Here is a 27,840-nt window from a genome sequence, read left to right as displayed (position 1 = left end):
CATTGAGTCTTCTCATTTCAAACAAAAACACATTCTTAATATTCAAAAAATGTTTATTTTTTTTTCCTTTCCTATAGATGTGTAAAATGTATATCCCTTGATATTCAGCAGGCAATGGTAAGTGTTTATTTAAAAGCTGATCATCACCAGCTAAATTATCCCCAAATATTAAATGCTGAGTCATGTCCAGGCACTGGCACTGTATATCAGGGATAATTTTGGGCGGCCTGGCCACCCAGAGCTTATGCAGGTCTGGCCGATATTCAGCCATGGTCATATAAGAATTATGTGGCCCTGGCTGAATATTGGGTTGGGACCCGCATAACACTGTTTTAATTTGTTTTTACATTACTCTAAACCCCGCCATCATCCCCAACAATGGTTCCTCCTCCCTGTCCCTCCCTAAGCACACAGAACAAAGCCCCCAGAACCCCCCAACCCTTCAAACCATCCAGGTAGGCCTCCCTGGGCCTACCTGTATACCTAGTGGTGCAGCAGTCGTCGTTGGGGCATGAGTGAAGCCCCCTTGTTCCTGTCCCTAGTAGCACCGGTCTAAAATGGCTGCCATGACCTCTCACGGCAGCTCACGGTACTGTCATTAACACACGTGTGTAAGCGATAGAATTTTAAAGTTTACATGTGTATCTGTGTGCTCTGTCCATGTTCATACCCACCAGCAAGATATGTGCTCCCACAGTATGGTGCATATTTTTCTACTATGTGGTGTTCTATGAGAGGTCATTCACGCATGTAAGTGCCACTTAAACACATAAATGACTGGAATACTCTCTTTTATCTGCCTTCCTACCTCCTAAAACTAGATGGCTCTTTATAGAATGACTTTCATAGAAACTTATCTAGCATAAATTTAAGCGTAAATGCTGAGGTGATAGTATTGTATAATAGCAATTAAGCATGTAATTGGCAATATAGAATTTCTGCTTAGTGCACAGCATCCTAGGAGTCTCTTTTCTAAGGTGCGCTAACAGATTTAGCATGCACTAATGATTAGTGCATGTTAAATTATAAGATGCCCATAGGAATATAATGAGCATCATCATTAGCACATGCTAAATCCATTAACACACCTAAGTAAAAGGGCCCCTAGTGTCTAATTTTAGGCAACTTATATAGAATTTAGTTCTAAATTGCAAAGTGTATGAGGACAGACTTAAAGATCTCAATATGTATTCTTTGGGAAAAAGGCAGGAGAGGGGAGATGATAGAGACATTTAAATACCTATGCAGCATAAATGCACAGAAGGCGAGTCTCTTTCAATTGAAAGGAAGCTCTGGAATGAGGGGGCATAGGATGAAGGTGAAAGGGGACAGACTCACAAGTAACCTAAGGAAATACTTCTTCATGAAAATGGTGCTGAAATCGTGGAATGGCCTAAAGGTGGAAGTAGTGTAAACTAAAACAGTATCAGAGAGCATGGGACAAGTGCATAGGTTCTGTAAGGGAGTGATAGGAAGAGTAGATGACATGGATGGGAAGACTGGATAGGCCATATGGTCTTTCTCTGCTTACATGTTTCTATACTTCTGTTTCTATAGTAGAAGGGCAATTCTGAAAGGAGTGAGCTGGCCTTGCGAGTAACCATTGGAGGTCATAGCCTCATGAAGTGTAGTGGCTGTGTAGGATACTACAAAATTTGGTAATAGGACATGGAAGAGATCTGAATGTTATATTAAGTATTCATCTTATAATCCAACAGGAAGCTGAGAAGGCCTGAAATTGTCTAGCAATGGAGCTACTGAAGGCAAGCACTATAACGTATTTTGAACATGCTTGGAACAGATGTGAAGGGAATGGTACAAGAAAAGTTGAGAGGACATGGGAAAGATGGGGTGAGAGTTCACTATTCATTTTGGGTATGAACATTTGAATGCTTATGGAACAGTGATAGAAAAGCCAAGGGAGATGCTCAACTAGGCAAATTGCTTTTCTAACAGCTGTGATTTACCCAGTAAGCTATAGCTAATTCACTTACTTTTTGTAACAACGCCTTCCAAACGGATAATGTTTGGGTGATCAAACTGTCCCATGATGCTAGCTTCCCTGAGGAAATCCTTCCGCTGGCGCTCCATGTAACCCCCTTTCAAGGTTTTGATGGCAACTGGTATCTCCCGCTTTGCTGGAGTCCTTAGCCGCCCACTGCACACTTCTCCAAATTCACCTGCAAACAAAATATAACACATCCAGCAATCAGCTAGAACAATTTGTAGCCACTCAGAGTTTCTGTAAAAATTGCTGGAACAAAAAAAAAAAAAAAAATTGATGTATTTTTGACATGTTTACTTTACTTAATTTAGGTTTGAATGGGGTAGAAACAGTGGAAAACATAGGTGGGACATAATACTAGTATGATTTATATCAATCTGGTGAGGGTGAGAATTACATAGCTGGAAATTAGATAATTAGGCATTTCTCTGAGTACAAATGTTATGAATTTCTCTCACATTTCTGGTCTGCTTATTCCATTTTTAGATAAACTGATACTCAAAAGCAAATAAAGAAAACATTTAAAAATATATTTATACCTTTCTTTCAATAAATGTATTTCAAACACCTGGGTGAACATTTGTTTAAAACAATAGTCACAGAATTTTAAAAAATACATGGATGTTCAGTGCAGCTATCTGGATAGATGGTGGAATTGATTACTGGTATATGCAGACGATGCTTGCCATGGTCTCTGTAAGGGGTGTTTTTACTAAACCGGCATGTGCTAGCTTGCATTTACCACAGCATAAAAGGGCTTACCACAGGGTGCACAGAGGTGTCCCATGGTAAATTTCAAATGCATGCACACTACCCATACACAAAAATGTTTCTTTTTTAATTTTTTGGCCAAGGGGGCGTGTCTGGCACAGAAAGTGGGTGCGGCAGTGCAAATCAGTTAACGCAGACACAATACCGCATACTGATTAGCATGGGATTAGCACATGAGCCCTTAAAATGCACTAATTGTTGGTAATGCTGCATGCTAATAGTAACTAGCGCATGGCCATTAATTCGGAAAATCAGCCATTTTTAGGTTGTGGTAAGAACAGCCTTAGTGTGTGGGAGAAAACCCACATAACAGTGTGCTAAGACCACTTTCTACCACAGCTTAGTAAAAGGACCCCTAAATATGGTGACAGTATTCAGCCAATATGGAGGAGATTTGGCGCTAAAATCAGTGCATATTCTATAATTGGCACCTAGATTTATGTGCCAATTATAGAATATGCTTATTTGATATTTCAGTGCCCATATCTGCGCACATCCATTTACGACAACGAAAACCTGGTGTAAATCCCAGCAGGTAGATTTATGTGCACTGGGCCATATTCTAGAACTAGGCACCTAAATTTCAGAACGCCCATGAAAAGCCCATTTCCCACCCATAACCATGCACCTTTTTGCCTCCATGTCTTAGAAGTTCAGTACATCTATACAGAATATGCATAGCAAGTTGTGTGCCTAAATTCTAATCAGTGCCAATTAGAGCTCATTATTTCTTAAGTGCTGTTCTCATTGCTAAGCCAATTAAGTTACAAGCAGTGTTATAGAATCCGTGCTGATTTCAGTGCCTAAATCTACTGCACTATATAGAATCTATGGATATGGGGGTAATTCTAAGTGGGTGCTAAAAATGTATGTGCCAATTATGTATGTAAATGATTAGAGTAATAACATATATGCATTTAATTGTGCATGTGCACATGTAAATACCAAAATTCCATCTACACACTCTTCCATATCTTACTTAGCACGTATTTGCAAGTGAACATGCATGTAGGCAGAATCTGTACAGAGCATGGGTAGGAGTCACACACATGTGACTTAGAGAATATTATTTTACATGCACATCTATGGCATTTAGATGCAAACACACCATCTCTATGGTTGGTGTTAGTGTTCACACATAAATTATACACAATTATTATACACAAGAGAATATAATCTGATTTGCCACACCCAGTCAATTCTTTTCCGTCTCTACCCCATCCCCATCATATTGCTACCATCCCTTAATCATGCTCACAGTTTTCTTTCCTATCCCCGTCCCCAACCTGCATTTAAAAGATCTTGTAAATTCAAACAGTACATAAATTTGTCCTATAACTTGTTAAAATTTAACACAAAACATAGTAACATATAGTAACATAGTAGATGATGGCAGAAAAAGACCTGCACGGTCCATCCAGTCTGCCCAACAAGATAAACTCATATGTGCTAGTTTTTGTGTATACCTTATCTTGATTTGTACCTGTCTTTTTCAGGGCACAGACCATATAAGTCTGCCCAGTACTATCCCCGCCTCCCAACCACCAGCCCTGCCTCCCACCACCGGCTCTGGCACAGACCGTATAAGTCTGCCCAGCACTAGCCCCGCCTCCCAACCACTGGCTCTGCCACCCAGTGGCATACCAAGGGGAGGCGGTGGGGGTGGTCCGCCCCGGGTGCACGCCGCTGGGGGGTGCTGCAGCGCACGCCTGTTGGCTCTGAGTTCGCTAACTTCGCTCGTTCGCTGCAGCTCCCTCTGCCCCGGAACAGATTACTTCCTGTTCCGGGACAGAGGGAGCTGCAGCGAACGAGTGATGTTAGCGAACTTGGAGCCGACAGGCGCGCGCCGCGGAACCCCCCCCAGTGGCATGCACCCGGGGGGTGTCATTTCGCCGGGGGGGGAGGTGTCATTTCGAGGGGGGGCACGCTACACCTGGGGGGGCGCATCAGCGATTCGCCCTGGGTGTCATCCAGGCTAGGAACGCCACTGCTGCCACCCATTCTAGGCTAAGCTCCTGAGGATCCCTTCCTTCTGAACAGGATTCCTTTATGTTTATCCCACGCATGTTTGAATTCTGTTACCGTTTTCATCTCCACCACCTCCAGCGGGAGGGCATTCCAAGCATCCACCACCCTCTCCGTGAAAAAATACTTCCTGACATTTTTCTTGAGTCTGCCCCCCTTCAATCTCATTTTATGCCCTCTCGTTCTACTGCCTTTCCATCTCCGGAAAACAATAGGCATTACTTTGTTAAATATGCAAGAAAACTATATCCTTAGTATTAACATTGTTTTCTTAAATATCAAAATCCATAATGTTATTAAGGGTGCACATAGCCATTATAAAATATTAGCACAGAACCTCATTGGTGGGACAAAAGTTAGGCATGACTAATTATGAGTAGTCAAAGTCTCGTGTAAGTGGGTGGGTGCGCCTAAGTTCACCATGCAAGAAACACAATTGTATAAGTTGCGCATATTATTTGGTGACAAGTTCATGACATGCCCATTCTTTGCCCATGTGTACATTCCCCTCACAGTTGTTTGCTAAGTGATTTAGGCGTATTGTTTACAGAGTAATACCTAGAACTTATCCCCCGGTCGTTTTCTGGATTTGCACACACAACTTAATTAACTAACACACCAATCAGTACTGATAATTTCCAATGAACAACCAATTATTGACACTAATTGGCACACAACTGTCTAAGCATATTCTGTAAAGTAATGCATGTAAATTCTAAGGCGCATAGTTGAAAAAGGGGCATTGCCATGGGCGTGGAATGGCGGGCCATGGGCATTTCTAAAACCTATGTGCACTGTTATTGAATACACCTGGTCCGTGCTTAATTTAGGCATAGGCATTTATCCTTGGTGTACTGGCTTGTGACTAAATTTAGTCACGTGGATGAGCACTAGACATATTCTATAAACTGCACCTAAATTTAGGCGTACTATAGAATACGCCTAGGCATTTTTTTGGCGATGATTTTTTAGGTGTAATATATAGAATCTAGCCCTATGTGTGTAACTGCCAATTACTGATGTCGGTCACATGCATAAGTGTTGCTAGATACACTACTACTGCCAACATTTAGGTGCCAGCTTATAGAATTGCTTTTCACAAATGACCCGTACAACCCAATATTAATCCATAAAATTCTAATTTCTGGCCTCCTGAAACTCAACTCACTTACATCAAGTTAAAAGCCTTATTCAATAGCCAAGCATTCAACTGCTTAAGGAAATTTATTCCATAAATGGGACTCAGAGACTGAACAGAGCAGTTGAATAGTGTATTACTTATCTCTGATGACAGTAATATCTGTGAATATGTTGTTTTTTGCATATACCATGAGAGGGATGACTTCTGTGCCTGGGACTTGGTGCTATTTAATATATTCATAAATGATCTGAGAAAGGAGCAATGAAGAGACAACATATAATTTAAAGTTGTTCAAATGGTAGAGGATTGTGAAGCGATTTGGCATCTAAACAATATATAAAGTGATGTAAATAGAGTGAAATAATCTTCGATCATAGGTATAAAATACTGGGTGTTAAGTTAGGAGTCTCCAAACCATGATACAGATCTTGGAGTCATTGAAATTTTCAACCTAGTGTTCCACGGACTCCCTTAAACAAATAGAATGTTAGGAAGTATTAAAAAAAAACAGAGAACAAAATTAAGAACATGATTTATGACTACACCTTGAATATTGTGTGTAGTTCTAGTCACCCAATCTCATAAAGGATATAGCAGAAGTAGAAAATGTTTAGAGAAGGGTGACAAAAATGAAGATGAGGGTCTCATAGCCTGGAAAAGAGTCTACTGGGAGGGGATATGACAGAAGATTATAAAATTATGAGTGAGGTGGAATTGTTGAATATGGAATGGTGTTTACTTTTCCAAACGGCTTGGAAAGAAGATGACACTCTATGAAGCCAACAACTAACAAACTGAAAAGAAGTCGTAGGGAGTATTTTTTTTCACACAGCATATAATTAAGCTGTGGTATCTATTGCTGGAGGATGTGGTCAAAATGACTAACATACCTGGGTTCAAAACAGGTTTGGTAAAGATCCTGTGTGAAAAGTCCATACAAATAATAAACCGGGTAGACTTGGGAAAGCTACCACTTATCCCTTGAAAGGAGATATGATAAACTGGATCTAATTTTGGGGATCTGCTGAGTACTTGTGATACAGACTGTCCACTGCTGGAGACAGGATCTGGGCTTGATGGACCCCAGTCTGACTCAGATTGGCTTTCTGTTACTGCTAATTCTTGTCTCATCCTTTGCATTGTGCCAAAAAAGAGACTCCTGGAGTTCATGCGATGTGCTTAGATGGACAATATGTCAAGCTCCATTTGAACATTCTTTTCAATCAGGTCGGAGGTCCCCAAAACAATTGGATCAATTTCTGTGTCTTTCCTTCATATTTTCTTGATCTCTAATTGCAAATTGTTTGTATTTGAACATCTTCTCCTTCTTCATGCACAATACAGAATAGTCATTGGTCCTGATATTTATATTAGTAATTAGTGAGCTCTCCTGTGTGGCCCTCGGTCCTTGGTAGGCTGAGTAGCGGCATTCGGGAATGGTGTAAATTGCATAATTCCCACAGTAGCTGAGAACATCCTTTCCTTTGTCTGCCTGATTCCTCTGTACCTGATGCCTGGGTGCCCTGATGAGAGCTGATAACTGAGACTCTACTCAACATTTCCAACTGTTACCACTGAGATTTGTGAAAGTAGAGTGCTTTTGCAGATAATGAATTTAATGCATTTGTGACCGAAAATCACTTTTAATTCACTATACAGCAGTATCAGATGTAGACAAAGGAGAAAATACATAATGAACGGAAAACAATTCACTGTAGAAGCTAATTATTCCTTGTTTCTTTGGAGGTTTTTTTTTGTGTGCATATTTTGCTGAAAGAAAACACCTGAACATGAGGTTATGTGAAACTCTGGCTTCCTTCCATTCCTCTCTGTACCTTGCCAAGTTGTTTAGAGATGTGCCAGGGCTGCTTTCCGCCACAGTGTAACACACTTTGGCGTATTCCTGATGTGCTACATTCTGGCATGGAGCCACACAAACAAACAATACAGCTAGGCTATGAGAAGACACTATTTTCCTCTAAATACTGCATTGCTCTGGCATTAGTTGCTATATTAGGCCATGTCACTTCTCCAAATACAAAGAATCTGCCATTAAAATTATTGGAAAAGAATAATATTGGTCTTAGGTTTGCAATTTTAAGGATTTATTTGTTGATACAATTAAGTACGCCTCTCAGTGTGTTCAACAGTAAAAAGTTTTATGTGACAGTCACACGGTGACTCAGTTCTGTTCCCAGCTACCGAAAGTGTGTACCTCTCTGTAGCCCAAAACCAATCCCCATGAAACCAGTAATAGATTACTCTGTTGGAAAGCAATCAGTAATCTGTGATAACTTTTCCGTGCCAGTAATCAGAAATCTGTAACTGATTATTTCTAAAAAACAATTTTAACATCCCTGTTAGCAGACCTGATTGTAGGGAAAGTAAAATTACCATTTCTAATGAGAAACGTGCTTTGCATATCAAGGGTAGCAGGAAAGGGATTTCTTCCTGTTCCAGTAAGCTGTCCGTCTTTTCTGTTCATTTTTGTAATTTATTTCTTTATTTTCTTGTTTATCTACAGAAATAGATCAGTCAAGTTGATGGCAGTCTAACAGCAACCACAATGTGGAGCAAATGGAAGTAATGAGTCAGACATCAGAGACCACCTACATTTTGCCTTTCTCAGAGCGGAAAACATTCAGATCTGCTTCAAACTCTGATTCATAAATAATCCTGGAGACGTGGCGATGTGAGAGTAGCTTTACTTTTTGACTGTGAATAGTAAATTGCAGAGCAGGGGTGCACTTACATCCTGAACCTCAAGGGTTCTCGTCTTTATCAGATAATCCAAAACACAAAAGCACAAGTGGAGAGATGGCCATTAATTTTGAATATTAACCTTTTTTTTCTGTAGAACAGGAATCTTGAATGTAATTATAATGCATTTTGGGAATCTAGTACTAAAGCAGGGGTGGGCAACCATGGCCTTTGAGGGCCACAACCCAGTTAGGGTTTTAAGATTTCCACAGTGGAGATGAGATTGGATATGATTTATCACCTTTCTGTGGCTACAATCATAGTGGTTTATATATTATAGACAGGTATTTTTATTTTGTAAGTGACAGTGTCACAAGGAGTTGCAGTGGGAACTGAACCTAGTTCCACAGATTCTCAGGCCACTGCACTAACCATTAGGCTACTCCTCCACTCCATGAACATGCACGAGATCTATTTGTGTACAAATTGATCTCATACATATTCATTTTGGAATTCTTGAAAACATGACTGGGTTGTGGCCCTCGAGGACCGTTGTTGCCTAACCCTGTACTCAACTGTGGTAAAATTTATCACTTACTAAACACTGGATGCAAAACTGAACACATGGCAAGTGCAAAGCCTGAGTGCTAACTGTTTGAATCGTTCCCAGCATGTTCCCAAACAGTTACAACACAGAACAGTACTTTCATTTGAGGAAAATGTACTGACTGCAAATGAACTTACCACCTATACAACGACAGTAAGTGACCGTGTGTTAACTATAAATAACCTGCCCATTTTCTGTCCCAAACAGGCTATGCAGTTTGCGTCTGAATTACCATGTGCTGCCATGCCAGTGGTAACTGTTACCACAGCCCTGTTAATTGACACACTAACTCCTGGATTCTATATATGGTGCACAAATTTGGGTGCTCATCAAAAAGGTGCATGCAAATTAATTGCCTTATGAACCAATTAATTGCAATACATTGATGTTAAAAATCAATTATTGTAGTTCATTGGCATTATTAGATATTTGTGCATGCATCTTCCTGGGCATTATTCAATAACCCTGTGTGCCTAAATCCTTTAAGGCTAGATTCTACATATGGCACCTGAAAAATCCACGTGGAATAAATTTCTGCTTAAGTGTATTCAATAAGCAGTGCCTAGATTTAGGCCTATAACCACACCCCTTTTGGCTCTGCACATTAGAATTTAGACACTGTGCATTCCAGAATATCTTTAACGAGTTATGCACGTAAATTCTAATTATTGCCATTTAGTGTTCATTATTGCTTATTAAGTGCTGTTAAAAATGTTAATTGACTTGTTAAGCCAATTAAGTTATGTGCATTTTTATAGAATATGCTTAAATTTCGGAGCAGAACGCTAGGCACGATATATAGAATCTGGTGGTTAGTATGCAACTCAAAAGGGAACATGGCTAGGGACAGGGCAGGGGCATTCCCAAAAATTGCATACAGAGTTGTAGAATAGTACCATTCTCACACCTAAATGTCAAGAATTAGGTGCCTCTACTTTTTCTGTTTTGCTTTGATTCTCCGTGGAGGCTCCTCCTGTTTTCTAAGAATTGGGTGCCAACATTTATATCAGGTTTCATCTGGCATAAATACTGGCACCCAAATTTGGGCATGGGATGGGGCTCTAAGCACTACTCTATAAAGAGCACTCAACTTGGCATGTCCTTTATAGAATAGTGCACTGTACTGATTTTTTCTGGTGCCCCTTAGATTCACTTTTTCAGTTTTTAATTATATGAGCTCCTGATTTTAGTGTCTACAGCACTAAAACCTTGAGAGAAAGATTTATGAATTCAGAAAGATTTCAGAAATGAGTGTCCCTAGCATTGGGACTATGATCAGGATCCTGCAATCAACAACTGTAAAACATATTGTTAATTAAATATAAATAAATTCTGATGCATTGGAGATATCTTCTCAAATCAGTTACAAGAAAGAAGCATTCCTTTCTATCACAGATCACCAGTTATTTCAAGCATAATAAGACAGTGCACTGAACATTAAAGTGTCAAATCTGATGGCAGATAATAATTTGAAGGTTCATTTACTCTGCCCAATTTCCTTCTTGATGCAGTATTATCCCCCTGGTTGATTTTTGGTTTTCCTGTCACTTCTCCATAACCTGGAAACCGCTCTGCTTAGTCATGCTTTCTTGAAACCTACACTGCTTCTGTCTCCAACACCCATTCTATGCAACCACCATCATATGCATACATTTACTTGTCCCAGGGCCCACATTAGGAGAGTCCAAAGAGGACACTTGATCTGGGTCCCCCTGCCAGCCCAGAAGGGGTCCCAAACCTGCACATAACTGAAGGCAGAACAGCTTTCTGGCAGGTTTTGGGACCCTCTTGCAAATTTCTGCCCTGATTCCCAACATGTCTAACACAAGCCCTGACTGGTCCTGTTGTTGGCTCAATCCCAATTTAGGTTCAGTAGTCATAACTGTTTACTCTCCCAGTCCACCCAGTCTACCCACTGCAGACTACTCTTAGTCTGGCGATTTACTTTTGCTTCTCTTGTACTTTCTTAAATTCCTGTCCTATATTCATCCCTTCAGTTTTCACTGGAAGTGTATTCCATGCATTGCCCATCCTTTCTGCATATAAATTCCTAAATTACTCTCAAATCTACCCCATCCAGTTTCAAATTGTGATTTCCTCACATAGAACTTCTACTGAAACATTATTTATAGCATTAAGATATTTCAGCATCTCGGCAATATCAATCTTTTCCTGGGTATATATGTTTAGGTCCCTCAGGAAGGTTGTGGTGAATTCTCCTCCATTTTGGGAGCTTTTTCTCTGGACTATCTCTGCTCTGTCTTTACCCTCTGAAGATGTACCCTCCAGAATAAGATTCAATACTCAAACAAATTTTCACAGTGATTTATACATGGGTATTATCAGCATTCTCCTTAGTATACTCTTTCCTGTATCTTGTGATATTTCTGGAACATTTTGCATAAAGAAATACATCTTTTGTGCTTTAGAGCTTTAGGCTGGAAGCAGAATGGAATGATAGAGCATAATTTTTGATTGATGTTCTACTGCCAGGGACTTGAGAGAAAGGCTTTTCAATGCGGTCAGCAAGATCTCACAGTCACATCCTAAAATTTGTATAGGGCATTATTGTAAGAAAAGCATCATCCAAGCTGTGATGTTAAAAATTTGCTATGACTTTTATGAAAGGCTCTCTAAATGAGGAGCCTTTTGTAAAATACACATAGAGCCATGGGAAAAATACGTGCATTTGGCAGCATATAGAGTAGGAACAGCTATTTTACAAAACAGAGTGGCATCCCTATGGGCTTTGCATGCAAATATGACACATGTTTCAGGGGCATAGTTTTCAACATGTTAAGCTGTGTTATTTAAACACTAACTACTGTTAGTTTAGCACAGGTTCCATTTTACGCAATGAGATCTAGTTATTAATAACTGGAGTTAACAGTAAAATAACATGTCTGAACATTAGATCTTGTTGATAGCTTGCCCTTTTAGCACCAATTTTGCTACTTAAACATGTAACAGGTACATTCTACAAAACTGCATGTCCAAAGAGAACCAATGAAGGAGATAAGCTCCAAATTTATTTATTTATTTGCCTTTCAAGGTGGTTTTTAACCCCAAAGAAGTAAATACAATTTCCCTTTCTAGTAGTGCAGGTCCAAACCAGAAGTTAGTTGTGTGGTTTGGAGTAGATGTAAGGACCAACATTTGAATTTTTCCAGGTATATGCATATTAACAATATACAGCCTGGATATTTTCACTTTGGAACTAATTTTCAAAGCATTTAGGGCCCTATTTACTAAGCCACACTGTAGGCGCTAGCTTTTATAGCACATGTTAAAAATTAGCATGCGCTAACGCTAGAGACACCCATAGGAATATATGAGTGTCTCTAGTGTTAGCACGTGCTAAAATTTAGCGTGCACCTTAGTAAACAGGGCCCTTAGACTTACAAAGTTCCATAGGTTCCTATTGGGCTCATTTGCAAAACAGAAAAACGTCTAAAAAGTGGCATAAAGCAACATTTGGATGATTTTCTCACAGTAATGTCCAAATCAGTATATTTGAAACCTATTTTTAGACGTTTTTCTATCAAGTCCGTCAGAGGTCCATCCAAATCTCAAGGGTGTGTGTCAGGGGCATGTTCAGGGTGGGACTTGGGCGTTCCTAAGACTTAGACATTTTTCAGCCATAATGGAACAAAACAAAAATGTCCAGGACTAAAACTAAGATGTTTTGAGCTAGACCTGTTTTTATAACAAATAAGGAACAAAAAGGTGCCCTAAATAACCAGATGACCACTGGAGGGAATCAGGGATGACCTTCCCCTTATTCCCCCAGTGGTCACTAACCCCCTCCCACCCCCAAAAATGTTATGAAAAACATTACTTGCCAGCCTCTATGCCAACCTCAGATGTTATACTCAGGTCCATTAGAATAGCAGGCAGCTCTCTGGGGTAGTCTAGTACTGGTGCAGTGCACTGCAGACAGGTGGACCCAGGCTCCTACCTCCCCCTACCTGTTAACACTTGTGGAGGAAACTGTGAGCTCTCCAAAACTCACCAGAAACCCACTGTACCCATATATAGGTGCCCCCTTCACCTGTAAGGATTATGGTAGTGGTGTACAGTTGGGGATGGTGGGTTTTGGGTGGCTCAGCAGACAAGGTAAGGGAGCAATGGTGAGATGTGTACTTGGGAGCTTTTTATAAAGTCCACTGCAGTGCCCCCTAGGGTGTCCTATTGCTGTCCTGGGATGTCAGGGGGACCAGTCTACTAAAAATGCTGGCTCCTCCTACATCCCAATGGCTTGACTTTGTGCATTTTGCACTTGGACTTTTTTTTAATGGGGTTTGGGGGGGTTGGGGGGCTCAGCACACAAGGTAAGGGAGCAATGTACCTGGGAGCTTTTTCTGAAGTCCACTGCAGTGCCCCCTAAGGTGCCCAGGACCTGATGGTATTCATCCCAGAGTATTAATAGAACTGAAAAATGAATGTGTAGAGCTACTGATAGTAATATGCAATCTATCCCTAAAATTGAGTGTGGTACCGGAAAACTGGAGGGTAGCCAATGTTACACCGATTTTTTAAAAAGGTTCCAGAGGAGATCCGGGAAATTATAGACCGGTGAATCTGACGTCGGTACCGGGCAAAATGGTAGAGGCTATTATTAAGAATAAAATTACAGAGCACATACAAAAACATGGGCTGATGAGATAAAGTCAGCACGGATTTAGTGAAGGGAAGTTTTGCCTCACCAATCTACTGCATTTTTTGGAGGGGGTGACAAATATGTGGACAATGGGGAGCCGTTGGATATTGTGTATCTGGATTTTCAAAAGGCGTTTGACAAAGTGCCTCATGAAAGACTCCTGAGGAAACTGGAGAACCATGGGATCAGAGGTAGGGTATTACTATGGATTAAGAACTGGTTGAAAGATAGGATGCAAAGAGTAGGGTTGAATGGTCAGTATTCTCAGTGGAGACGGGTAGTTAGTGGGGTCCCGCAGGGGTCTGTGCTGGGACTGCTACTTTTTAACATATTTATAAATGACCTAGAGATGGGAGTAACTAGTGAGGTATTTAAATTCGCAGATGACACAAAGAGGGGCATAATCGAACGTTGCCGGCAATCTATTTTGGCGGCGGCGCAACAGCTGGCTGGAACCGTATTATCGAAAAAGATGGCCGGCCATCTTTGTTTACGATAATACGGTTTAGCCCGGCCAAATGCCAGAGTTCGCTGGGTTTGAGATGGCTGTTTTTGTTTTTCAACGATAATGGAAAAAAATGCCGGCGATCTCAAACCCGGCGAAAATCAAGGCATTTGGTCATGGGAGGAGCCAGCATTTGTAGTGCACTGGTCCCCCTGACATGCCAAGGCACCAACCGGGCACACTAGGGGGCACTTCTAATTTTTTTTTTTTTTTTTAAATACACAAATAACTCCCAGGTGCATAGCTCCCTTACCTTGAGTGCTGAGCCCCCCAAATCCCCCCCAAACCCACTCCCCACAACGCTACACCATTACCATAGCCCTTATGGGTGAAGGGGGGCACCTATATGTGGGTACAGTGGGTTTGGGGGGATGGCACCACAAGTGTAACAGGTAGGGGGGGATGGACCTGGGTCTGCCTGCCTGAAGTGCACTGCACCCATTAAAAACTGCTCCAGGGACTTGCATACTGCTGTCAGGGAGCTGGGTATGACATTTGAGGCTGGCATACAGGCTGGCAAAACAAGGTTTTTATTTTTATTTTTTTAGTGTGGGAGGGGGTTGGTGACCACTGGGGGAGTACGGGGAGGTCATCCTCCATTCCCTCCGGTGGTCATCTGGTCAGTTGGGGCACCTTTTTGAGGCTTGGTCGTGAAAATAAAAGGACCAAGTATACCTGGCGAAATACTAATTAACGCCACTTTTTTTTCCATTATCTGCAAAAGCCGGCCATCTGGTAGCCACGTCCATGCCCGCCCCGCCTTTGCTACGTCGCCACACACCCCCTTGAACTTTTGTCGGCGCGGTGACGGGAAAGCGGTGATGGTGTCAAAAAAGCAGCTTTCGATTATACCGATTTCGCCGCTTTTGAGAGATCGCCGGCCATCTCTCGATTTATGTCAGAAGATCGCTGGCGATCACTTTCGAAAATAAGCCTGAAAGTTATTCAGGGTCGTCAAGTCGCAGGAGGAGTGTGAAAGATTACAGGAGGACCTCGCGAGACTGGGGGATTGGGCGTCCAAGTGGCAGATGAAGTTCAATGTTGACAAGTGCAAAGTGATGCATGTGGGTAAGAGGAACCCGAATTACAGCTATGTCATACAAGGTTCCGCATTAGGAGTCACAGACCTAGAAAGGGATCTGGGAGTCATCGTTGATAAGATGTTAAAAACTTCTGCTGAGTGTGCTGTGGCGGCTAAGAAAGTGCACAGAATGTTGAGTATTATTAGGAAAGGGATGGAAAACAAACATGAGGCGGTTATAATGCCATTGTATCGCTCCATGGTGCGACCGCACCTTGAGTATTGTGTCCAATTCTGGTCGCCGCATCTCAAAAAAGATATAAAGGAATTAGAGAAGGTGCAGAGAAGAGTGACGAAAATTATAAAGGGAATGGAATGACTTCCCTATGAGCAAAGGCTGAGAAGGTTAGGGCTCTTCAGTTTGGAGAAAAGGTGGCTGAGGGGTGATATGATAGAAGTCTACAAGATAATGAGCAGATTAGAGCAGACAGATGTGAAGCGTTTGTTTACACTTTCAAACAACAACAAAACCAGGGGACACAAGATGAAGCTAGAATATGGTAGATTTAAAACAAATAGGAGAAATTTTTTCTTTACTCAGCATGTAGTTAGGCTCTGGAACTCGTTGCCGGAGAATGTAGTGACAGCAGCTGGCCTTACGGAATTTAAAGGGGGTTTGGACAGATTCCTGAGGGAAAAGTCCATTGAACATTATAAAAAATTTTTTGGAGGGGGGTTTGCCGGGTTCTTGAAGCCTGGATTGGCCGCTGTCAGAGACAGGATGCTGGGCTTGATGGACCCTTGGTCTTTTCCCAGTATTGCGGTGCTTATGTACTTATGTCAGGGGGACCAGTGCACTATGAACGCTGGCTCCTCCCACGACCAAGGGCTTGCATTTGGTCGTTTCTGAGATGGGCGTCTTTGGTTTCCATTATCGCCAAAAATCAGAAACGACCAAGTCTAAGGATGACCATCTCTAGGGACGACCTAAATGTCAAGATTTGGGTGTCCCCGACTGTATTATCGAAACGAAAGATGGACGCCCATCTTGTTTCGATAATACGGGTTTCTCCACCCCTTCACCAGGCCGTCCTGCGAGGATGTCCTCAGGAAAACTTGGGCGCCCCTTTCGATTATGCCTCTCCACATGTAGTTTTGTAATTCCTGGGAGATTGCCCTGGCTTCTTAATTAAGTGTTATGAACTGCTTAGAACTTTGCAGTTGTAGCAGTATACAAATGCTTCTGTTATGTTATGTCACTGGGCACATGCTGTGGCTGGGCTTGATCCCAGTAGGCCATAGGATTTTAAGTCACACTTTTACTTATTTTTCTTTCACAGTCTGAGAGTAAAATAACATCACTTGCATTCCAAAGAAACTCTCCACTCCAGGTTTTATAACAAGATACAATAACTTTACTGGAACGCTACAACAGGCAGATATCCAAACTTCACTAACAGTTCCCTTTATATCAAACAGTTCACTTTGCTGAAAGAGGTTTTTGTGCCAATCCAATTCTTTTGCTGTAAAGTTTCAACTACTAAATTAACAGTCTATTGAATAGCCTAGGGTATTTACATATTTACAGTACTAAGAAGTAACACGCTGCCGCGAACTCCAATGTGGAAGTAAATAGAGCAGATTAGTAGTAGGCACAAACAAATCTTTATTGTAGAGTTTCAACCAAATGCAATGCCCGACACAGGCTGTTTTGCCCACAGAGGGACTGCGTCAGGAGCTATATAGTATATATACTGAATAACATCACCAAAGAATTAATCCCTTTATGAATGAAGCACCATGGTCAGTAAAAAAAAAAAACAGCACAATGAAAACACTCTCCAGAAGATGGCAGCATGCTTACAGACTCACATTGATATGGCTGGAAAAAACTGGCAGTGAAGCCAGCAGAACATATATCCACGTAGGGGTTAAAGTTCAAGTCTTGCAATCATTCTCTTGTCCTTCTCTAGAGCAAATCTCCAGCTCGACTATTGTGTTACATTCATAAGGGCATTAATTCATTGGTGGTGAAGATCAGTATATACACCACATAGCCCCTGATGCAGCCCCTCTGTGGGGGAAACACAGCCTGCTCTATTTACTTCCACATATTTACAGTACCACTAGTCCTCCAATACCCATCCTTTCTGGAAGAACAATCCAAGGCTGTGGCTTCCTGCACTTCCATGGTAAGCTATCCCGCTGGGCTTTTACCCAGCTGCTGGACCCACTCAGGGCCAGACCTGTCTGTCTGTCCTTTCCCTCCAAGGGGGCACATCCACAAGCTGCTGCCTCTGGCACTGAACAGGATTTTCCTGCTTCAATCCTAGGCTGCATTAACTCTATCTACCCATCTGAAGTACTCCTCACAGTTAATGCTTTTGTTGGCAAGAACCTCCTCTTTATTTAGCCTTAGGTTATTGGACCTGACCAGGATATCCACTCTTTTCATGGTGGTGGTAAAGGTAACCAAAGACCATGTGCTCACTAATCCCAATACTTTTATCACCTTACAATTCCACCCCAACTATGACACCTATTGTCAATTATGCTCTGCTAATCTTTCCCTCTGGGCTGAGCTCTTCACCCTCCCACTTGTGCTGTTATCCCCCTCCCCTCCCCCAGTGAATCTGGAGAATTCTACACCAGTTTAGTAATTCCCTGAGGACATTTCCAAACTCAGTTTACCAGGGAATTACATAAGATATAGACATAATATTCATCATTAAAGTTTGTTATTACTGGTCACTTCCAATTCCAGAAATAGCTGTTTGGCTTTGCCATTTGTCTAGTGTAAGAATACTTTATCCAACAGTCATTACACAAACACACTCACTCTCTGGTCCCAGACATGCCCCCTATGTGGTAAAAACAAATAATTTTTTACCACGTGTTGTGGACATGCTAACCTGGAACATATAGCAGGATGCCTGTGCCCCATGGTAAGCCCTTTAAGCCGTGGTAAGCTTGGTAAAAGGACACCTTTGTGAACAAAAATCAAAAAAAGTAGTTGACTGTAGCCTAAACCCTCACAAAGATAATGAGTGCTTTTTCTGGTCTCTTACTTTACACTCAACCACACTCTTGCCTGAGTGATGCCAAATACTGGGCATTTTCTATCCAACACACATGGTTCCCCAGCAGCTGGCTCAGATGTTTGTGGCACTGCAGGTACAAGGCAATCAAGTCATTTTGAAAACCAGTCTCCGTAGAGTAAGCCAGAGCAATCACAGCTGATAAGGTCTGGCATTAAAATGTTTACTTGAGCTCTTAGTACATAGTGTGTTTGCCAGGGGAGGAAATCCAAATGATCAGCTCATCTTAACAACAAAATTTTACTTTTATTTATTGAAAACCCCAAGTAGATTGCTAGGAAATAAATGGCCGCTCACTTTCAAGAGGGCATCCTATGACATGAGGCACAGGGAGCCTGTGAAAATCTGGCACTGTTCTGTTCCTGCTTAATTAGGCTTGGAACACCAACTCCCCATGTCCCTGACTCTGTTCCAGCATTGACACGTTCAGTTCTTTTAACAGCAGCATGCAGTGGAGAGGGTCAAAGTACACAGCACAAGCAGTCCAGAAAAAAAGCACAAAGGGTTCTCAAGAATGGAACAAGTGAGCTTTTTTAATGAGCCAACACAGGCCGTGTTTCAGCGTAACTAACACCTGCCTCAGGGGTCAATTCAAGCAATACTAGGTGCGCGAGTTGCTCAAAAAGTGGATGTTGTGGCTCACCACAATAATGGTTCATTCTAGTTACTCATTTCACTTTTTTCAGAAAGAACCATTATTGTGGTGAGTCACAACATTCATATTTTGAGCAACATGCACCTAGTGTTGCTTGAATTGATCCCCCTGAGGCAGGTGTTAGTTATGCCAAAACATGGCCATGTCGGGTCATTAATAAAGCACACTTATTACTACTACTACTACGAATAATAATAATTATTTCTATAGTGCTACTAGACATATGCAGAGCTGTACACTTGAACATGAAGAGACAGTCCCTGCTCGACTGAGCTTACAGTCTAATCAGGACAGACATACAGGACAAAGAAGGGGAAATACGAGGCAGGAATGATAAAACAGCCCTTTATGCTTTTTTAACAGAAAAGGCCATCGGTATTAAATAGCAAAGGAATCCCTGCTATATTTTCTCAATTATTTAGTAGGGAAAGGCACCCAAAATTTTTCATTTTGCATTGTTTCCTTTGTTATTTCTGTGAATATTTATTGTATTCATATTTCTTTAGGCATTTTGTCATCATGTGAGCAAAGTCATTGAGAGTACACTCTTTCACAAGAGTGCATATGATTTCCAAAGAGGGCATATTCTTTTCCCCAAAGTGCGTGCAAGTACAATGGTTTGAATGCATACACTACTGGAAAAAGAGCATAAACTGTTGAAAATGTATGCCCCTTTGCAAATAGTGCACACTCTTCTGAAAGAATGAGCACTATTATTGCGAAATGAAAAAAAACACAAAGACCTTAGCACTATTCTATAATGGGTGCTCTGGAATTAGCACTTTTTACAGAATAGCACATAGTGCCGATTTGCACACTCAGCTCTAGGCACAAAGACTTACAGCACTTGAAACCAGTGGCATAGCTATGTGGGGCCACCCCATAGATTTGTCCCTGGAACCCCTGCGGATGACCCTCTCGACCCCCTTCCCGCCGCCAACCCTCCCCCGTCACCGCCGTCGCCGTTGGCTACCTTTGCTGGTGGGGGACCCTAACCCCCGCCAGCCGAGATCCTCTTCTTCCAGCACAAGGCTTTGTTCTGTTTCTGTGAGTCTGACATCCTGTACGTGCAGGACATCAGACTCACAGAAACAGAACGAAGCCTTGCGCTGGAAGAAGAGGACATCGGATGGCGGGGGTTGGGGTCCCCTGCCAGCAAATGTAGCCGACGGTGGCGGCAGATGAGGGTTGGCGGTGGGAGGGGGGTCGAGACTCTCGGCAGGGTTGTTGGCAGGGGGGTCAAAGTTGTTGGTGGTGGTGGTGGCGGCGGGGGGGGGGGGGGGGGGCGGGGGGGGGGGGGGGGTCAGCGGCGCCGGGTGGGCTAAACGCTGCCCCCTCACCTTGGGCTCTGGACCCCCCTCCCGCCAAAGTCTGGCTAAGCTTCTGCTTGAAACATGATAAATCCTGGTGAGCAACTTGAGCATGCACCCTTGAAATTCCATAACACTGCTCAACTTTTTAGGAAGCTTCTGATCCACTCATGCCCCTCCCATGGCCACCCCCCCCCCCCCCCATTGAGATCTGTGTGAGACCAATTAGGTGTGGTGGGTCGAGAAGCACATGGATTGTAACCCTCAATTAGTGTCAATTAAGTACTTGTTAACACTAATAATTAAACCAGTTAGCCAATAAGAGACCCAATTAAGCAATTGTGTTGCATTTAGTTACATACAGATCCCTGATCCACATGCAAATTCTGGCACAGATCTTTGGGCTCTGTATATAGAATCTGTCTGGGAGAAAATGTGTTTTTTCTGCTCAATTTCACTTGCTAATGACTTGCAACATCATGGTATATGTTGTTAACATTTCCATGTTGTTGCAAACCACAGCATATCCCTATTGTCTAGTGCACTGTTTATACCTACATAAGAATATGAGAATCACCATACTGTGTCAGACCAAAGGTCCATCAAGCCCAACATCCTGTTTCTAACAAGGGCCAATCCAGGCAGTGGTGTGCTGGTAAATGTTTAACAACAGGCTCTCTCCCCGGTCCACCTCTGCGCCCCCCCTTCCCGTCCACCTCTGCCCCCCCCCCCGTCCACCTCTGCGCCCCCCCCCCAAATTGCAGAGCTGGTTATAGCCGGGGAGAGAGCCTTGGGGGGGGGGGGCAATCTAATTCATGTTTAATGTGGGATAAAATGCCATAAATAAGTAAATAAAAATAAACTTTTAATGTTGAGTACCTGATTCTCAAAGTGGACATATTCCAAACACTATAATAAAAATAAAATGATTTTTTCTACCTTTGTTGTCTGGTGACTTTGTTTTTCTGATCATGCCGGCCCAGTATCCGATTCTGCTATCTGTCCTCTTAACTCCATTTCCAGGGCTTCCTTTCCATTTATTTCTTTACTTTCCGCCTTTCTTCTTCATTTCTTGCCCTACATCTGTAAGTAAAAGCTGGGTCCTCCGCAGACTTGACTGTCCAGTGGATCCAGCTTCAGCCTATTTTCTCCATCCATGTGCAGTTATTCTCCTCTCTTCCTTTACCCTCTTCTCATCTCATTCCTCACTCTTCCCTCCCCTCCATCCATGTCCAGCAACCTTCCTCTGCCCCCTGCACTGCATCCACCCATGTCCAGCAAACCTCCTCTCCCCCCTGCCCTGCACCCACCCATGCCCAGCAACCCTCCTCTCCCCTGCCCTCCATCCACCGTCCAGCAACCCTCCTCTCCCCCCTGCCCTCCATCCACCCATGTCCAGCGACCCTCCTCTCCCCCCTGCACTGCATCCACCCATGTCCAGCAACCCTCCTCTCCCCTCCATCCACCCATGTCCAGCAACCCTCCCCTCCCCTGCCCTCCATCTACCCATGTCCAGCAACCCTCGTCTCCCCCTGCCATCCCCTCCATGATCCACCCATGTCCAGCAACCCTCGTCTCCCCCCTGCCCTCCTCCCCTTCATCTGCCTTCTTCGAGCCCCCCCCCCCCCGCTGCCCCGGTCGTCCATCATCCATCTGCCCTCTGCTCCCACCCCGACAGACCTGGTTTCCTTCCTGTGCCGCTGCTTGCCTTTAGAAATTTTATTTTCCTTCGAGAGGCACGCCGGCGTTGAAGCGAAGGCTTAGCTCGGTTTCAGCCTTCTGTTCCCTTCCCTCGCATCATGGCTCCGCCCTCTTCGGACATATTTCCTGTTTGTGCAAGGGCGGAGCCATGATGCGAGGGAAGGGAATGGAAGGCTGAAACTGTGCTAAGCCTTCGCTTCAATGCCGGTGCGCCTCTCGAAGGAAAATAAAATTTTTAAAGGCAAGCAGCGGCGCAGGAAGGAAACCAGGTCTGTCGGGGTGGGAGCAGAGGGCAGATGGATGATGGACCGGGGCAACGGGGGAGCAGAGGTGAACCAGCTCGCACTGCCCAACAACCGGCTCGCAAGATGCCAGTAAATTTAACAAGCAGCTCTTGCGAGCCGGTGCGAGCCGGCTCCAGCACACCACTGAATCCAGGTCACAAATACTTGGCAGAATATAAAAAAATAGATAGATTTTATACTGGTACCCCCAGGGATAAGTAGTGGATTTCCCCAAGTTCACATTAAAAATGGTTTATGGACTTTTCCTCCAGGAACTTGTCCAAACCTTTTTTTTTTTTTTTAACCAGCACACTAACAGCTATTTACCACATTTCTTTATTTAGGAACTTCAAAGCAGTACATTAGAACAAAAATTCAAAACAGAAAATATCTTTTGAAAGTAATAGACTTTTATTTTACCTGCCCCAATCACTCTCTCTATGCGAATTCTGGATGGATCTATCTCTTTTGCAAACACGTGAACTGCTAATGATGGATCTTCATATGTATCTGGATCAACATAGGTTTTCACCCCTGGGAACTGTACTGCACAGAAACAAAGATTTCACAATTTTTAGTATATTACTTCGGAACAAAAGCTGTGACAGATTCTAAGCTTCTGATATTAAAGTGCTGAATAGTTATCACCATTTCATACAGATCTAAAGTCATCGCTAAAGTATGTGACAGTAATTGCATCCATTGGAATACAGCATATGCTTTCCACTAGTAGCTCAAGGCAAGTTACATTCAAGTAGAGTAGGCAATCTCTATCCCCAGAAGATTTACATTCTAAACCTGTACCTGAGGCAATGGAGGGTTAAGTGACTTCTCCAAGGTCATGTGGAGGGGCATAATCGAACGGGGACGACCATCTCAAAGGGCACCCATCTCTAACGACGTCATGGAGAAGGGGGCGGGGAAACCACTATTATCGAAACAAGATGGGCGCACATCTTCTGTTTCGATAATACGGCCGGGGACGCCCAAATCTCAACATTTAGGTCGACCTTAGAGATGGTCGACCTAAATGTTGAGATGGGCGACCTTAGAGATGGTCGTCCCTGGTTTTCGGCGATAATGGAAAACGAGGACGCCCATCTCAAAAACGACCAAATCCAAGCCATTTGGTCGTGGGAGGAGACAGCATTCGTAGTGCACTGGTCCCCTTCACATGTCAGGACACCAACCAGGCACCCCAGGGGGCACTGCAGTGGACTTCAGAAATTGCTCCCAGGTGCATAGCTCCCTTACCATTGGTGCTGAGCCCCCCAACCCCCCCCCCAAAAAAAAAAAAACACTACCCACAACTGTACAACACTACCATAGCCCTAAGGGGTGAAGGGGGGCACCTACATGTGGGTACAGTGGGTTTCGGGTGGGTTTTGAAGGGCTCACATTTACCAGCACAAGTGTAACAGGTAGGGGGGGATGGGCCTGGGTCTGCCTGCCTGAAGTGCACTGCACCCACTAAAACTGCTCCAGGGACCTTCATACTGCTGTGATGGAGCTCGGTATGACATTTGAGGCTTGCATAGAGGCTGGCAAAAAATATTTTTACATTTTTTTTTTTAGGGTGGGAAGGGGTTGGTGACCACTGGGGGAGTAAGGGGAGGTCATCTGGTCAGTTTGGGCACCTTTTTGAGGCTTGGTCATGAAAAAAAACCGGACCAAGTAAAGTCAACCAAATGCTCGTCAGGGACGCCCTTCTTTTTCCATTATTGACCGAGGACGCCCATCTCTTAAGCACGCCCCAGTCCTGCCTTTGCTAAGCTTCCGACACGCCCCCGTGAACTTTGGTTGTCTCCGCAACAGACTGCAGGTGAGGATGCTCAAAATCGGCTTTCATTTATGCCAATTTGGGTGACCCTGAGAGAAGGACGCCCATCTCCTGATTTGTGTCGGAAGATGGGCGCCCTTCTCTTTTGAAAATGCCCCTGATAGAGTATCGGTGGGATTTGAACCATGATTTCCCTTGTTTTCATTCTACTTCTCTAACCACTAGGCTTTTCTTCCACATATCTTGCCAGGATTCCTATGAAAAATCTTTATTCTACTGAAGAAATGGTATTGGGGGTAATTCTATAAAAAGTGCAAAAGCTTAGGCACCCAAAATCTAGCTGCTAAACTAGTATTCTATAACAGCAAATTTGTGCACATCGGTCTAGATTCTATATATGGTGCCAAAAAAAAAATCAGCAACAAAAAAAGTGCTGTTCAATAAGCCGCACTTAAAGTTAGTCACAGTTTATAGAAAAGTGCTTCTGCCCGGGAATCGCACCTAACCTTAGGCGCGGCCATTTGTACCAACTGAAACGTGGTACAAATGTATGCATCTATATTAGGTGCGTATCACTGTTATTCTATAACAGTGCATGTAAATTTTAGGAATGTAGCCCATTCCACCCATAACCTGCCCATTTCTGTGCCTCCTTTTTCAAACTGAATGTAAATTTTAGGCGTGGATCCTGCGCCTACATTTACACACATAAAGTTCAATTCACTTTAGTTAGTGCCAATAATTGCTTGATAAAAGTCAATTATTGGCGCTAATTAGCTTGCTATTCAATTAAATTACATATGCAAATTTGAGCACACAATTTTTGGCAATGTATACAGAATTAGGGGGCTAATGTGCTATAGAATTCTAGTGTAAGTCAGCAATTACGTAGATAAACATCATAGGGATAATTCTATATAGGTCATTACAAGATAAATTTAGGAATCACCCCTTATGCCTGCTCTATGCCAAGTTTAAATGTGAGGGCCTAAATGCAGCAGTTAGGCACTTGTCTGACAGTGTTCTAACTAATACCCATACCATACAGTTAACACTTGAACACTTAGGCAACCAGTCATAGAATAGAGCCTCGTAAGTAGCCCTCTTGTTTTGGTGCTTAAGTACTATTAACTGCCCTTTCAGCGCCATAAATTAGACACATAATTGGTGCCTAACTACTGACACACTATACAGAATTACTCCCATTATTTTTATCTACAGTATGGGTATATGCAACCAGCCCACTTTGTAGAATTCACAGCCAATGCTGATAGCCTGTGCCATATTATAGAACCTTCTACCATTACTCCTGGGATTCTGATAAATAACTCTTGCAAATTGGTGTCATTTCTGAGCTGCACTAAAACCTAGAACGTGGTACCTTAGAGAAACTCTAGACAAAGCATAATCATTAGTGGGAATCTGGAAGGTTCTATGACCAGTGAGTGTGCCCAGATTAAGCAATGTAATCAGGATGAACAACATCACATGATTACAATTCAAGATGGAAGGCCGCTGAACATGGTATTGTTTAAAGGTCTGAGTACCTTAGTAACAAGGGTGAATGAAGCCTGGTAGCACTTAAGTCCTATTATTCCCTTTAAACTAATGCATATGCAGGGTTGCCAACTGGATCCAGATTTACCCATTGCAGGGACTTGTAGTTCTGATTTCCCCATTACATTCCCTATGAAAAGCAAGACTACAAGTCCCTGCATTCAATGGGGTAAACCCAGGACTAGATCAACCTTGCAAGACAAATCTGGATCCAATTGGTAACTGCATATGGTCAATTTTCTCTCACCATTTGATGAGTTTTGTTTTGTAAAAATATATCCCAGAATTTAACCCTTTTGTATTTTTTTCTGTGAGAAGACAGAGCTTGCTGCAAGTGTCAGAAAATAGCTTTGAAGGTTTGTAAAAGTCTTGTGGATGATGGGAAAGTGAAGCGTGTGCAGGCAAGCCATGTGATGGAGAACTGATTTGAACTAATCAAGCGTGTGAAATTGATGGGAAGCTTTCACAGCAATTTCAGGGTGGCAAAAATGTTTCCTAGTTCAGCACCTGCTCATCACACAGTTCAATCAATCTAAATTTTATAATTACTTTCAAAGACACATTTAATTTACCTTATATACCCATAGGATGCTTGCCAAGGCTAGTCTAATGCTTACATTTTTAGTCCCACGCTTTTCTTTCTTTATAGCCTTGTGCATTTTGATTTGTGTCAGACAAATCTGTCACGTGGAAGGTGATTCTATAACCTAGTTGCCCACATCGATGTACATAAATGTTTTCAATGCCACACTTAAGCAAGTATGCATGCACATGCACATATAAGCGTTAGCAGGTCAGCTAAGTGCTATTGTGCAAATACCCGCTTAACTTACAGAGTGGCTATTTTCAAGGGGAGAGAGCATACACAGGGGCAAAGCATGGACAGGACATAAACAGGGTTCTGAATTATGCATATAATATACAGACTAAGTTACACGAGCCTCTCCCACATTTAGGCATCCATATTATGTCAGCTATATGATTGATGTAAATATGCTGAAATGTTAGGTGAACTGGTAGCTGGTTACATTAATATCCTATAATGGAATCTAGGTGCCTTCTACAGAGGGGGGCCAGTGCCAGAGAAACAGAAGGATGGCGGTGCCTACCCCAGACGTTGACAGAATGGGGGGGGGGGGGGGCTGAAGGCATCAAGTAAAAGAGTCAACGGTTAAGGTGTGGGGGGGGGGGGGGATATCCTTTTATAGCAAACCCTGATGAGGGAAGTAATGGCAGTGCATTAGCACCTCTACAATCTATGCTCAGACGGGGCAGAAATGTAGTTCGGCTGGTGAGTAACGTGGAAATAATTGCAGCTCTATGACTCAAAAGGCTAGACATCCGGCCCTGAAATGATCTATGTAGAATATCAACAAGGACTCGTGTTCTGCCCCCATATTGAATAATGTTCAACATGAATATTATCTATATTCAATTGTTATAGATATCACTGTGTATTAGGACTGCTTTTCCTATAGTTGTAGTATCCTGTGATTGACTCCTTGTGAGCTTTTCCTGTTGGCTGTTAGCTCTGAGCTAGGGCCAGCCCTCCCTCTCTCTCTCTCTTTCTCTGCCCCTGAGGGCTGTGTGAGAGAGCCCAGTCTTGCTAGCATGCTTTGTGATCAGCAGCTGTTCTAGGACTAATCCCTCCTTTATCTACTGTAATTCCATCAAGATTTTTCACCATTTCCCCAAGTCATCAGTGGCGTACCTGGCCTGGATGGCACCCGGGGCAGAGCGCCGATGCCCCCCTCCCCCCGGGTGCAGCGCGCCCCCCGCTAGATGACACCCCCCCGGGTGCACGCCACTGGGGGGGGGGGGGGTGCCGCGGCGCACACCTGCTCCTCCGAGTTTGCTAAACTTTGTTCGTTTGCTGCAGCTCCCTCTGCCCCGGATCAGGAAGCCTGCAGCGAACGAAGTTTAGCGAACTCGGAGGAGCAGCCGCGTGCCGCAGCACCCCCCAGCGGCGTGCACCCGGGGTGGACTGCCCCCCCCCCCTTGGTATGCCACTGCAAGTCAT

General features: G+C 43.2%; 1 protein-coding gene across 1 annotated transcript in view; it reads right to left on the bottom strand.

Annotated features, from left to right (window-relative positions):
- Nucleotides 1-27,840, bottom strand: part of LOC115470753 (ephrin type-A receptor 6) — a 426,374-nt gene that overhangs the window by 162,649 nt on the left and 235,885 nt on the right. The window contains exons 7-8 of the mRNA XM_030204259.1: nt 22,904-23,029; nt 1,995-2,180 (exon numbers count right to left, since the gene is read on the bottom strand). Coding sequence (XP_030060119.1) covers nt 1,995-2,180; nt 22,904-23,029 — 312 coding nt within the window. The remainder of the gene's footprint in view (nt 1-1,994; nt 2,181-22,903; nt 23,030-27,840) is intronic.

The sequence above is a fragment of the Microcaecilia unicolor genome, chromosome 5 (assembly GCF_901765095.1).
Source record: "Microcaecilia unicolor chromosome 5, aMicUni1.1, whole genome shotgun sequence".
Classification (NCBI taxonomy): Eukaryota; Metazoa; Chordata; class Amphibia; order Gymnophiona; family Siphonopidae; genus Microcaecilia; species Microcaecilia unicolor.
Note: the sequence above shows the minus strand (reverse complement) of the source record. Positions and strands in the feature narration are given on the sequence as shown.